Source organism: Panulirus ornatus, chromosome 58, assembly GCF_036320965.1.
Source record: "Panulirus ornatus isolate Po-2019 chromosome 58, ASM3632096v1, whole genome shotgun sequence".
NCBI lineage: Eukaryota > Metazoa > Arthropoda > Malacostraca > Decapoda > Palinuridae > Panulirus > Panulirus ornatus.
Genome location: NC_092281.1, coordinates 15860008 through 15875141, shown reverse-complemented (window position 1 = coordinate 15875141; position 15134 = coordinate 15860008). Strand labels below are relative to the sequence as shown.

At 40.6% G+C, this 15134-nt stretch overlaps 1 protein-coding gene across 7 annotated transcripts in view; it reads right to left on the bottom strand.

The window, feature by feature from the left end:
• Positions 1–15134, bottom strand: part of LOC139766567 (uncharacterized) — a 143603-nt gene that overhangs the window by 33756 nt on the left and 94713 nt on the right. For all 7 annotated transcript variants that reach the window (XM_071695384.1, XM_071695385.1, XM_071695381.1 and 4 more), the window contains one exon: positions 6163–6325. In XM_071695384.1, coding sequence (XP_071551485.1) covers positions 6163–6325 — 163 coding nt within the window. The remainder of the gene's footprint in view (positions 1–6162; positions 6326–15134) is intronic.

The following is a 15134-nucleotide window of genomic DNA, read 5'->3' as shown; positions in this document are numbered from 1 at the left end:
AGAGCTTGTAGATTTATGTGCTGAAAAAGGACTGGTGATTGGGAATACCAGGTTCAAAAAGCCAGATATACATAAGTATACATATATAAGTAGGAGAGATGGCCAGAGAGCGTTACTGGATTACGTGTTAATTGATAGACGCACGAAAGAGAGACTTTTGGATGTTAATGTGCTGAGAGGTGCAACTGGAGGGATGTCTGATCATTATCCTGTGGAGCCGAAGGTGAAGATTTGTAGGGGTTTTCAGAAAAGAAGAGAGAATGTCGGGGTGAAGAGAGTGGTGAGAGTAAGTGAGCTTGGGAAGGAGACTTGTGTGAGGAAGTACCAGGAGAGACTGTGTACAGAATATATATATATATATATATATATATATATCTTTTTTTTTCTTTTAAACTATTCGCCATTTCCCGCGTTAGCGAGGTAGCATTAAGAACAGAGGACTGGGCCTTTGAGGGAATACCCTCACCTGGCCCCCTTCTCTGTTCCGTCTTTTGGAAAATTAAAAAAAAAAAAAAAAACGAGAGGGGAGGATTTCCAGCCCCCCGCTCCCACCCCTTTTAGTCGCCTTCTACGACACGCAGGGAATACGTGGGAAGTATTCTTAATCCCCTATCCCCAGGGTATATATATATATATATATATATATATATATATATATATATATATATATATTTCCCTGGGGATAGGGGAGAAAGAATACTTCCCACGTATTCCCTGCGTGTCGTAGAAGGCGACTAAAAGGGAAGGGAGCGGGGGGCTGGAAATCCTCCCCTTTCGTTTTTTTTTTTTTTAATTTTCCAAAAGAAGGAACAGAGAAGAGGGCCAGGTGAGGATATTCCCTCAAAGGCCCAGTCCTCTGTTCTTAACGCTACCTCGCTATCGCGGGAAATAGCGAATAGTATGAAAAAAAAAAATATATATATATATATATATTTTTTGCTTTGTCGCTGTCTCCCACGTTTGCGAGGTAGCGCAAGGAAACAGACGAAAGAAATGGCCCAACCCACCCCCATACACATGTATATACATACGTCCACACACGCAAATATACATACCTACACAGCTTTCCATGGTTTACCCCAGACACTTCACATGCCCTGATTCAATCCATTGACAGCACGTCAACCCCGGTATACCACATCGATCCAATTCACTCTATTCTTTGCCCTCCTTTCACCCTCCTGCATGTTCAGGCCCCGATCACACAAAATCTTTTTCACTCCATCTTTCCACCTCCAATTTGGTCTCCCACTTCTCCTCGTTCCCTCCACCTCCGACACATATATCCTCTTGGTCAATCTTTCCTCACTCATTCTCTCCATGTGCCCAAACCATTTCAAAACACCCTCTTCTGCTCTCTCAACCACGCTCTTTTTATTTCCACACATCTCTCTTACCCTTACGTTACTTACTCGATCAAACCACCTCACACCACACACTGTCCTCAAACATCTCATTTCCAGCACATCCATCCTCCTGCGCACAACTCTATCCATAGCCCACGCCTCACAACCATACAACATTGTTGGAACCACTATTCCTTCAAACATACCCATTTTTGCTTTCCGAGATAATGTTCTCGACTTCCACACATTCTTCAAGGCTCCCAGATTTTCATCTGGGGTAAACCATATATATATATATATATATATATATATATATATATATATATATATATATATATATATATATATATATATATATATATATATTTATCTTTTATTTATTCATTTTGCTTTGTCGCTGTCTCCCGCGTGTGCAAGGTAGCGCAAGGAAACAGACGAAAGAAATGGCCCAACCCACCCACATACACATGTATATACATACACGTCCACACACGCAAATATACATACCTATACATCTCAATGTACACATATACATACACACACAGACATATACATATATAGACATGTACATAATTCATACTGTCTGCCTTTATTTATTCCCATCGCCACCTCACCACACATGGAATACCATCCCCCTCCCCCCTCATGTGTGCGAGGTAGCGCTAGGAAAGGACAACAAAGGCCACATTTGTTCACACTCAGTCTCTAGCTGCCACGTATAATGCACCAAAACCACAGCTCCCTTTCCACCTCCAGGCCCCACGAAACTTTCCATGGTTTACCCCAGATGCTTCACATGCCCTAGTTCAATCCACTGACAGCACATCGACCCCGGTATACCACATCATTCCAATTCACTCTATTCCTTGCACGCCTTTCACCTTCCTGCATGTTCAGGCCCCGATCGCTCAGAATCTTTTTCACTCCATCCTTCCACCTCCAATTTGGTCTCCCACTTCTCCTCATTCCCTCCACCTCTGACACATATCCTCTTTGTCAATCTTTCCTCACTCATTCTCTCCATGTGACCAAACCATTTCAATACACCCTCTTCTGCTCTCTCAACCACACTCTCTTTATTACCACATATCTCTCTTACCCTTTCATTACTTACTCGATCAAAACACCTCACACCACATATTGTCCTCAAACATCTCATTTCCAACACATCCACCCTCCTCCGCACAACCCTATCTATAGCCCACGCCTCGCAACCATATAACATTGTTGGAACCACTATTTGACTTATGTAACAATATAAAAACTATCTACACCCCCTTACTTGTTCATACAGATATAGAAAAGTATGTAAATGATTTCAATGAATACATCCTGTGTTGTTTAACCAACTTACTAACCCACAAGAATAAACTATTCTTATTGAAATACTGTTCCTTTCCATGTTAAATCATGGAAAGAAAGATCCTTCACTTTTGATAAGATAGTAAAGCATACTGCCTGGGAACTTCTAGAGAATATGCCACATATTTCATCAGAGGATGGCCTCGATATTGATATGCAATAAATCTGGATCAATAGGCTCCTAAAGGACTACCTATTATTTACCCTGCATATATATAACTTATGCTGGGTTAGAACACTTATTTACTAACACAGACTGACACCATGATGCATTTTGATTCTTTTGAGCATTCTGGCTGTTTGATACCATGGTCCGATTGGTTACATATCCTCCACAACCTGGCTGGTCAGGTACACTTCGTACATATTTTGGTGAGAGGCTGACATCTTCCACAGGGAAGTCTTACATATTTGTGGTGCTTTCTCACTTTGTATGTATATTTCAATCTTAACATTGAAATTTTAGTCTTCCATGTCTATCATACCCACTCTTCAACCAATGGATGCCAATGACTAAAGTGATCAGGCAAGTTGGACAAAATAAGGACAACAAAGTTATGACTATATGTGGAAAAGCCAACTCACTGTGATAAATGCAGCTGTTCCTGGACCCAGATCAGTGATGCCAGTTTCAACAAAAATTCCTACACAGCAGTAACATGATACATGAGTAATTGACTTCAAATAATCTTTGACAATGACAGTGTATTCCACAAGAGTTTATGTCAGAGATGTCCTAAAGAGCTTCCCTGAAGGTTCCCATTTACCCACAAGAGATTTTTCATAATCCCCCCCGCCACACACACACACACATAGACACATGTACATACACACAGACACATGCACATACACACAGACACATGCGCATACATACAAACAGACACACATACACGCAAAAAAAAGACCATGTTGGTTAATTTTTCCAGCACATTGCAGCAAAACTGCTGATGCACTGACTCACCTGCTTTTAAAACACTCCCCTCATCAAATTTTTTCTTATACATACAAATATAGTACAATAAGCATATACTTTCACAGAACATCCCAACAGCAGGATCTGAACTGCCACTATTTGTGTGGGAGCTGGGAATGCTAACTTCTAGGCTAGGGGACCATAATAGGGAAATAAATATTTGAATACTAGTAATTGAATACCCTTCATCTCATGTGCATGAGCATTGGGGTGTCTATGAGTTAATTTCCATCAGGCTCACATTAACCATGTATGGAGGTATATGAACATGAATACAGGGGCAACATGCGTGCACTTTTATAGAACACTTAATGCCCTTCGGACAACAAGATTCAATCTGCTACCATTTGTGTGCGAGCTTAGTACCCAAACAAATAGGCTAGGGTAAGTGAATTCTTTCTTCCTCCATACTTGTTCACTGTCACCAGCATTAGTGAGGTAGCTCCTGAATCAGACAAAGCAAGGCCACATTTGTTAACATCCAATCTCTAGCTGTCATATGCAACGCACTGAAAAAAACAGCCCCCTATCCATATCCAAGCTCAACAGACCTTTCCATGGATTCCCCTTTCCTCAGTCATCCTCTTCATCCACACCACTCTTTTATCCTTTTATTCCTTACACAATCAAATCACCTCACACTACATTTTGTCCTCAAACATTTCATTTCCAGTACAAACATAAAACAAAGGTAGTATACATGCCCCTATACTGGTGCAATGTGGTTTTAAATAAACCACGTTGATATGGGCAGGCGACTGGAGTATGATAACTGTAGTTCCCTCCAGTCATGATTAAGTACCTATATCCATTTCAATACAACATGCACTGTAGGGTTTCTTTCCATGCGTGTTTTCACAATACACTTATACAAGTAGTAATTATGTTTTATTTACACGTTCACTCCAACAGGACTTCGTTATTTACATGAAACAGATGGACAAATAATATTCACGTCAAAAGATATGCAAGTTGTAATAATATGATCACTGTTTCTTTACTCTTCAACTACCTAAATCATCATCATTTAGTTTCACTCCAACAGGACTTCGTTATTTACGTGAAACAGATGGACAAATGATTTTCATGTCAAAGGATATGCAAGTTGTAATAATATGATCACTGTTTCCTTATTCTTCAACAACCTAAATAATCATTATTTAGAGTTTCATTTTGGGAAAGAGCATTTAAGCTTACATAAAAATCACAAGATGTCAGGCATGTGAATCCTTCATGGTCATCTGTAGCTTTAGCATGAAATTATTGTCATGCACTGTAAATTAGTTCACAGTTACAAAGTTTATATGATTACATTGGATTCTCCAACGGCCAGTGTAGAGGTACAATCTTAATAAAACTTGCAGTATCTTTATTTAATCTTGCCAAGGTTATATCATTTTCATTGTTCAATAAAAACCTAAATATATTCTTGTATGCTATTTTCCATAATACCACTATCTTCCACTACAACAGAAATAGGTGTACAATTTGTGTAAAATCATGTTGGAATACTGCTGAGTCAGTCTCACTGAATCAAGGCATTTGAAACACCCGGGGAAAACCATAGAAAAGTCTGTGGAGTCTGGTTGTGGATAACGGGCTGCAGTTTCCATGCAATAAAAATGACAGCTGGACACAGACAGTGAGCAAATGAGGCCTTTTCTTTGTCTGTTCCTTGCATAAGCTTGCTGACACAGGAAACTGTGAACAAGTTTAAAATAATAATCTTTGTGAATAGCTAGTAAGGTTATTGCACATCAGTGCTGCATAGGAAAGGAGAAGATATTGGTTTCTCTCCTTCCTTGCTCAGAGACCCATGTGATTTGCCTTCTACTGTTTCTCTTCCTATTCTACTTTAAATGGGATGTATCATATGTACTGCATGACTATGGGCAAATATGAGTGTTAACATACTAAGAAAATATATGTGAACGTTCTTTTGATGCTCTATAGGTGACTGAGGCATGTGAAATATTTTCCAGTTATGGTGGGATGATCATGACATTTATGGATAAGTGGGAAATTAAGTAAGAACAAGAACCACTAAATCCTCATACAAGGTCAAGGGCAGCCCTTGCTGATTTCTTATATGAGGGTATGAGCAGTGCAAAAAATATTTATTGTTGAAGAAAAAGTTGACAAAATGTTTAGATGGGGGAAAAAAGGGAGGTACCAAACAAAGGCAAAAGATAGAGGATGTTCCTGCGGTAAGTGCATAGCAGGAAATGAATTTCTTCTTTAGATTTGACTTTGTGATTAAAACTTTATTCCTTGAGAGGATATGGTAGCAAACAGTGGTTCACACAAGGTGATCTTATTCTTTAAGACAAATAGTGGGTATGTATTTAGATTTGGGCTATTACTGCAACAGAAAGCAAAGTTTTTGTTGTTTCCTTTGCTCGGTGGCTCACTCCTATTTGGAAGAAACAGAAACTATATACAATAAGCTGCACTTAGATACAGTAAAGTGACACTACTTACGTGCTACTAAGCTGTCTGGCGGATATCTAAATGCAAATATCCAGTCCTCCTCTACTTTCAGAATCCGACCAGTGATTCGAGCATAATATTCATAATTGGCCCGTCCAAACAGGTTGCTCACACCAAAGTTGTCGATGAGGAACTGCATTATCTGGGTAGCCACCTATCATCAAAATAGAATCTTGGGATATCAAAAAGATACAGCTCTGATTTTCATATCTGTACCTTAGAAAAAAGATAGAACAGATTTACAAAGCTAAATAAAAGTATAAAGATACCATACAACTTGGTAACTCTTAGTATTAAGTTTTCCCTAAACAACAAAAAAGTATATGTATCCTTCAATTACAATATATTCTACACAAGGAAACATGAGAGATCATAAAATCAAGAAGAGTGTGGCTATATCCATGTGATTCCTTGCACGCCTATAACCCTCCTGTATGTTCAGGCCCCGATCGCTCAAAATCTTTTTCACTCCATCCTTCCACCTCCAATTTGGTCTCCCACATCTCCTCATTCCCTCCACTTCTGACACATATATCCTCTTTGTCAATCTTTCCTCACTCATTCTCTCCATGTGACCAAACCATTTCAATGCATCCTCTTCTGCTCTCTCAACCACACTCTTTTCATGACCACACATCTCTCCTACCCTTTCATTATTTACTCGATCAAGCCACCTCACACCACATACTGTCCTCACACATTTCATTTCCAACACATCCACCCTCCTTTGCACAACCCTATCTATAGCCTATGCCTTACACCCACATAACATTGTTGGAACCACTATTCCCTCAAACATACCCATTTTTGTTCTACGAGATAACGTACTCACCTTCTACACACTCTTCAACGCTCGCAGAACCTTTACCCCCACCCTGTGACTCACTTCCACTTCCATGGTTCCCTCCGCTGCTAAATCCACTCCCAGATATCTAAAACACTTCACTTCTGCCAGTTTTTCTCCATTCAAACTTACCCCCCAGTTAACATGTCCCTCAACCCTACTGAACCTAGTAAACTTGCTCTTATTCACATTTTTGCTCTCAGCTTTCTTCTTTCACACACTTCACCAAACTCAGTCACCAACTTCTGCAGTTTCTCACCCGAATCAGCCACCAGAGCTGTACCATCAGTGAACAACAATTGACTCACTTCCTAAGCCCTCTCATCCACAACAGACTGCATACTTGCCCCTCTCTCTAAAACTCATGCATTCACCTCCCTAACAACCCCATCCATAAACAAATTAAACAGCCATGGAGACATCACACACCCCTGTTGCAAACTGACGTTCACTGGGAACCAATCACTTTCTTCTCTTCCTATCAGTACATATGCCTTATATCCTTGGTAAATTCTTTTCACTGCTTATAGTAACTTACCTCCCACACCATACACTCTTAATACCTTCCACAAAGCATCTCTTATCAACTCTGTCATAAGCCTTCTCCAGATCAATAAATGCTATATAAAAATCCATTTGTTTTTCTAAGTATTTCTCACATACATTCTTCAAAGCAAACACCTGATCCACACACCTCTACCACTTCTGAAACCACACTGCTCTTCCCCAATCTGATGCTCCGTACATGCCTTTACCCTCTCAATCAATACCTTCCCATATAATTTCCCAGAAATACTCAACAAACTTATACCTCTGTAATTTGAACATTCACCTTTATCCCCTTTGCCTCTGTGCAATGGCACTATGCAAGCATTCTGCCAATCCTCAAGCACATCACCATGAACCATACATACATTGGACATCCTTACCAACCAGTCAACAATACAGTGATCCCCTTTTTTAACAGATTCCACTGCAATACCATCCAAACCCGCCGCCTTGCTAGCTTTCATCTTCCGCAAAGCTTTCACTAACTCTTCTCTGTTTACCAAACCATTCTCCCTGACACTCTCATTTCGCACACCACCTCAACCAAAACACTCTACATCTGCCACTCTATCATCCAAAACATTCAACAAACCTTCAAAACACTCACTCCATCTCCTTCATATATATTTGTATAGATATTCCCTGCGTGTCATAGAAGGCGACTAAAAGGGGAGGGAGCGGGTGGCTGGAAATCCTCTCCTCTAGTTTTTTTTTCTTCTAATTTTCCAAAAGAAATCCTTCCTTCCCATTTTTACGTTCCAAAAGAAGGAACAGAGAAGGGGGCCAAAGTATGAAAGAAAGAAAGAAAGAAAGATATATTCATACGTATTGGCCATATCCCGTGTTAGCGAGGTAGCATTAAGAAGAGGAGTGAGCCTAAAGGGAAAATCTTCACTTGGCCCCTTCTCTGTTCCTTCTTTTGGAAAGTAAAAATGGGGAGAGGATTTCTTATTATACTTTGTTGCTGTCTCCCGTGTTAGTGAGAGACAGCGACCTTTAAATATACCCATTTTTGCCCTCTCAAGACAAAACTTCTCTCTCCACACATTCCTCATTGCTCCCAGAATGTTCACCCCCTTTACACACCTATGATTCACTTCCACTTCAATGGTTCCATTTGCTGCCATGTCCACTCTCAAGTATATCAAACATTTCACTTCCTCCAAATTTTCTCCTATCAAACTCAAATCCCAAGTAACCTGTCCATCAGCTCTGCTAAGCCTAATAAACTAGCTTCTATTAATATTCACTCTCAACTTTCTTCTTTCATACATGCATCCAAACTCTGTCACAAACTTCTGCAGTTCCTTTCTCAAATTTGCAACCAGTGCTGTGTTATAAACAAACAACTGACTCATTTCCCAAGCCTTGTCACCCCCACAGACTGCATACTTACTCCTCTCTCCATGATTCTTGCATTTACCTCCCTTAATCACCCCACCCATAAAAAATTCTAAACAGCCATGGTGACATCAAATCCCTACAAAAGACCATCAGCTGGAACCAATGGACGGAACCAGGGCATGTGAAACATCCAGGGTAAACCATGGAAAGCAGTTAACCACACAACTGGAATAAATTACTGCAACTTTTCGGTTCCTCAATGTGTTAACATGGATCATTTCTTTGTGATGGGAGGTAAGCAACAAATATACAGGCACAACAAGATAATTAACATGTTACAAAATAAGTGGGAAATGCTTTCAGCTTTCTGGTGATGCAATGATGCAAAGAACATAGAGTTCATGCACTATGTATTACAGAAGAGAGGGATTAAGAAATGAAGCAGAAGCAGTGAAGTAAAGAACACAAAGATATTCAAACAGGCTGTATAAGACAGGGATGAAGAAATGGATCTCCTTAAGAGTGAAACTCCCTCTCTATATATGCATGTAATCACAAAAAAATACTAAGTCCCAATAGCAAACACAAGCATTTGCTCATCTCAAATAAACTGATATAGTATTTCAAAAAGGATTAAGATTTTTTGTCGAAAAATAATTCAATTGAAATTTCAAGACACTCTTAGAAACCATACAAAACTTGGTCATTAACAAGAATTCTACTAATGTCTACTAAATTCATATAAAGTTACTTCATGAATTAAAATAAAGCCAATATTAATATTACAACATGCTAACATTTAGTGGTGCACTGTAACATTCCTACAATAGTAAAATTGGCATATGCCTGTGCTGCATGCATATAAATACCAAGTACCATCATCTAATTAGTACTGAATATCCTGTCCTTTTCTTACAAGATCATTCCAATCCTAAAAATATGCACCTATGAACTGGGAACATATACTCATCACTACAAGAACCATCAAAGCTTCAAATCAAGAGGGATCTTGAGCAACAACACTACCAAATGTTAACAAATATTTGAGACAATACCATGACTCTCAGGGAAAATTCAAATTTCTAAAAAATAAAGTCTTGCAGCTTAACTCACACAGGATAATGGTGCCAATATAAATTCAAGACAAGACAATACAAGATCATGAGCAATACAGTAATCCTTTCCATGGTCTGTCTTCTGTATCATTATAAGTTTTGGATTTGAAATTTTCTGACAATTATTGTTTTTCGTCTGTGGTACTACGCATCAATTTTAACATCTTATTCAACACAATGACATGAGAGAGAGAGAGAGAGAGAGAGAGAGAGAGAGAGAGAGAGAGAGAGAGAGAGAGAGAGAGAGTGTGTGTGTGTGTGTGTGTGTGTGTGTGTGTGTGTGTGTGTGTGTGTGTGTGTGTGTGTGTGTGTGTGTGTGTGTGAGCAGGTAAAACCATAAGGAAACAGAAAATACAGTAACAAGTCCTTTCATATAATGTAACTGACAATGTAGGTAGTAGCTGGTAAGCAGGCAACAACTAGGGAGGTACACCAACAGTACTAACTGCCTGGGTATCAGGATGGTTAGTAATGGCTGCCTTGTGAGCCAGCACTTCAGTGGTTTTTTAGTAGCACTCCTTTGATCCAGGTACCTGTCTTTTCTTTCTGACTTACCCACATGTGGATTACTGGCATTCTGTCCACAAACATACAATCTCTCCTTGTCTTTCATAACACTTAACTACACTTAACTCACATAACTCATTCTCTGTAACTCTAGATTTTCCCACGATGAGCTAGCTCTGCCTTTTGGAAAAATGGTAAGAGCAGTAGACAGTAGTAGGAGGTACGACCATTTAAGTAGGAGAATTAGGTAGAAATAGTAAGTAGGAGCATTAGGTTGTAGTAGTCTCTAGGAGCCTCTGCAAACACTGTGCTAGAGCTGCCCTCTATCAGTGGCCTGTTAAGGGTAAGGCACTAAAGGCTAAAAAGTGGCACTGAAGTTCATTAGTTACGGAGAGTCTGTTGTCATGGTCACCCCTTAAGAGGGTTCCAGTTGGAACAAGCATCAGAGATATAGAAATATAGTTAATATGAAAGCACTTGACACTTTGTATTTTGTTTCCATGTGATTTTACCTGCATTTTATGTACTCTTGCTACATGTTTACTTTTGCATATATATGAGAGGGTTAGGGAAAATGATTTGGTAAACAGAGAAGAGGTAGTAAAAGCTTTGCGGAAGATGAAAGCCGGCAAGGCAGCAGGTTTGGATGGTATTGCAGTGGAATTTATCAAAAAAGGGGGTGACTGTATTGTTGACTGGTTGGTAAGGTTATTTAATGTATGTATGATTCATGGTGAGGTGCCTGAGGATTGACGGAATGTGTGCATAGTGCCATTGTATAAAGGCAAGGGGGATAAGAGTGAGTGCTCAAATTACAGAGGTATAAGTTTGTTGAGTATTCCTGGTAAATTATATGGGAGGGTATGGATTGAGAGGGTGAAGGCATGTACAGAGCATCAGATTGGGGAAGAGTAGTGTGGTTTCAGAAGTGGTAGAGGATGTGTGGATCAGGTGTTTGCTTTGAAGAATGTATGTGAGAAATACTTAGAAAAGCAAATGGATTTGTATGTAGCATTTATGGATCTCGATAAGGCATATGATAGAGTTGATAGAGACGTTCTGTGGAAGGTACTAAGACTATATGGTGTGGAGGCAAGTTGTTAGAAGCAGTGAAAAGTTTTTATCGAGGATGTAAGGCATGTGTACGTGTAGGAAGAGAGGAAAGTGATTGGTTCTCAGTGAATGTAGGTTTGCGGCAGGGGTGTGTGATGTCTCCATGGTTGTTTAATTTGTTTATGGACGGGGTTGTTAGGGAGGTGAATGCAAGAGTTTTGGAAAGAGGGGCAAGCATACAGTCTGTTGGGGATGAGAGAGCTTGGGAAGTGAGTCAGTTGTTGTTCGCTGATGATACAGCGCTGGTGGCTGATTCATGTGAGAAACTGCAGAAGCTGGTGACTGAGTTTGGTAAAATGTGTGAAAGAAGAAAGTTAAGAGTAAATGTGAATAAGAGCAAGGTTATTAGGTACAGTAGGGTGGAGGGTCAAGTCAATTGGGAGGTAAGTTTGAATGGAGAAAAACTGAAGGAAGTAAAGTGTTTTAGATATCTGGGAGTGGATCTGGCAGTGGATGGAACCATGGAAGTGGAAGTGAATCATAGGGTGGGGGAAGGGGCGAAAATCCTGGGAGCCTTGAAGAATGTGTGGAAGACGAGAACATTATCTCGGAAAGCAAAAATGGGTATGTTTGAAGGAATAGTGGTTCCAACAATGTTGTATGGTTGCGAGGCGTGGGCTATGGATAGAGTAGTGCGCAGGAGGGTGGATGTGCTGGAAATGAGATGTTTGAGGACAATATGTGGTGTTAGGTGGTTTGATCGAGTAAGTAATGTAAGGGTAAGAGAGATGTGTGGAAATAAGAAGAGCATGGTTGAGAGAGCAGAAGAGGGTGTTTTGAAATGGTTTGGGCACATGGAGAGAATGAGTGAGGAAAGATTGACCAAGAGGATATATGTGTCGGAGGTGGAGGGAACGAGGAGAAGTGGGAGACCAAAGTGGAGGTGGAAAGATGGAGTGAAAAAGATTTTAAGTGATCGGGGCCTGAACATGCAGGAGGGTGAAAGGTGGGCAAGGAATAGAGTGAAGTGGATCGATGTGGTATACCGGGGTCGAAGTGCTGTCAATGGATTGAATCAGGGCATGTGAAGCGTCTGGGGTAAACCATGGAAAGTTGTGTGGGGCCTGGATGTGGAAAGGGAGCTGTGGTTTTGGGCATTATTGCATGACAGCTAGAGACTGAGTGTGAACGAATGGGGCCTTTGTTGTCTTTTCCTAGCGCTACCTCGCACACAAGAGGGGGGAGGGGGATGTTATTCCATGTGTGGCGAGGAGGCGATGGGAATGAATAAAGGCAGACAGTGTGAATTGTGTGCATGTGTATATATGTATATGTCTGTGTGTGTATATATATGTGTAGATTGAGATGTATGGGTATGTATATTTGCGTGTGGGGACGTGTATATACATGTGTATGGGGGTGGGTTGGGCAATTTCTTTCATCTGTTTCCTTGTGCTACCTCGCAAATGCGGGAGACAGCGACAAAGCAAAATAAATAAATAAATAAATAAATAAATATATATTTTTTTTTATTTTCTATTTTGCTTTGTCGCTGTCTCCCGCGTTTGCGAGGTAGCGCAAGGAAACAGACGAAAGAAATGGCCCAACCCACCCCCATACACAATGTATATACATACACATCCACACATGCAAATATACATACCTATACATCTCAATGTACACATATATATACACACACAGACACATACATATATAGCCATGCACACAATTCACACTGTCTGCCTTTATTCATTCCCATCGCCACCTCGCCACACATGGAATACCATCCCCCTCCCCCCTCATGTGTGCGAGGTAGCACTAGGAAAAGACAACAAAGGCCCCATTCGTTCACACTCAGTCTCTAGCTGTCATGCAATAATGCCCGAAACCACAGCTCCCTTTCCACATCCAGGCCCCACACAACTTTCCATGGTTTACCCCAGACGCTTCACATGCCCTGATTCAATCCATTGACAGCACTTCGACCCCGGTATACCACATCGATCCACTTCACTCTATTCCTTGCCCACCTTTCACCCTCCTGCATGTTCAGGCCCCGATCACTTAAAATCTTTTTCACTCCATCTTTCCACCTCCACTTTGGTCTCCCACTTCTCCTCGTTCCCTCCACCTCCGACACATATATCCTCTTGGTCAATCTTTCCTCACTCATTCTCTCCATGTGCCCAAACCATTTCAAAACACCCTCTTCTGCTCTCTCAACCACGCTCTTTTTATTTCCACACATCTCTCTTACCCTTACATTACTTACTCGATCAAACCACCTCACACCACATATTGTCCTCAAACATCTCATTTCCAGCACATCCACCCTCCTGCGCACAACTCTATCCATAGCCCACGCCTCGCAACCATACAACATTGTTGGAACCACTATTCCTTCAAACATACCCATTTTTGCTTTCCGAGATAATGTTCTCGACTTCCACACATTCTTCAAGGCTCCCAGGATTTTCGCCCACTCCCCCACCCTATGATTCACTTCCGCTTCCATGGTTCCATCCGCTGCCAGATCCACTCCCAGATATCTAAAACACTTTACTTCCTCCAGTTTTTCTCCATTCAAACTTACCTCCCAATTGACTTGACCCTCAACCCTACTGTACCTAATAACCTTGCTCTTATTCACATTTACTCTTAACTTTCTTCTTTCACACACTTTACCAAACTCAGTCACCAGCTTCTGCAGTTTCTCACATGAATCAGCCACCAGCGCTGTATCATCAGCAAACAACAACTGACTCACTTCCCAAGCTCTCTCATCCACAACATACTTCATATTTGCCCCTCTTTCCAAAACTCTTGCATTCACCTCCCTAACAACCCCGTCCATCAACAAATTAAACAACCATGGAGACATCACACACCCCTGCCGCAAACCTACATTCACTGAGAACCAATCACTTTCCTCTCTTCCTACACGTACACATGCCTTACATCCTCGATGAAAACTTTTCACTGCTTCTAACAACTTGCCTCCCACACCATATATTCTTAATGCCTTCCACAGAGCATCTCTATCAACTCTATCATATGCCTTCTCCAGATCCATAAATGCTACATACAAATCCATTTGCTTTTCTAAGTATTTCTCAAATACATTCTTCAAAGCAAACACCTGATCCACACATCCTCTACCACTTCTGAAACCACACCGCTCTTCTCCAATCTGATGCTCTGTACATGCCTTCACCCTCTCAATCCATACCCTCCCATATAATTTACCAGGAATACTCAACAAACTTATACCTCTGTAATTTGAGCACTCACTCTTATCCCCTTTGCCTTTGTACAATGGCACTATGCACGCATTCTGCCAATCCTCAGGCACCTCACCATGAGTCATACATACATTAAATAACCTTACCAACCAGTCAATAATACAGTCACCCACTTTTTTAACAGATTCCATATATTCCATATACTATTATCATTATCATTATTATTATCATTATCATAATTATTATTATTATTATTATTATTAAGCTTAAGGGTAAAGGGGAAGAGTGGTTTGGGAATGTCTTGGGAGT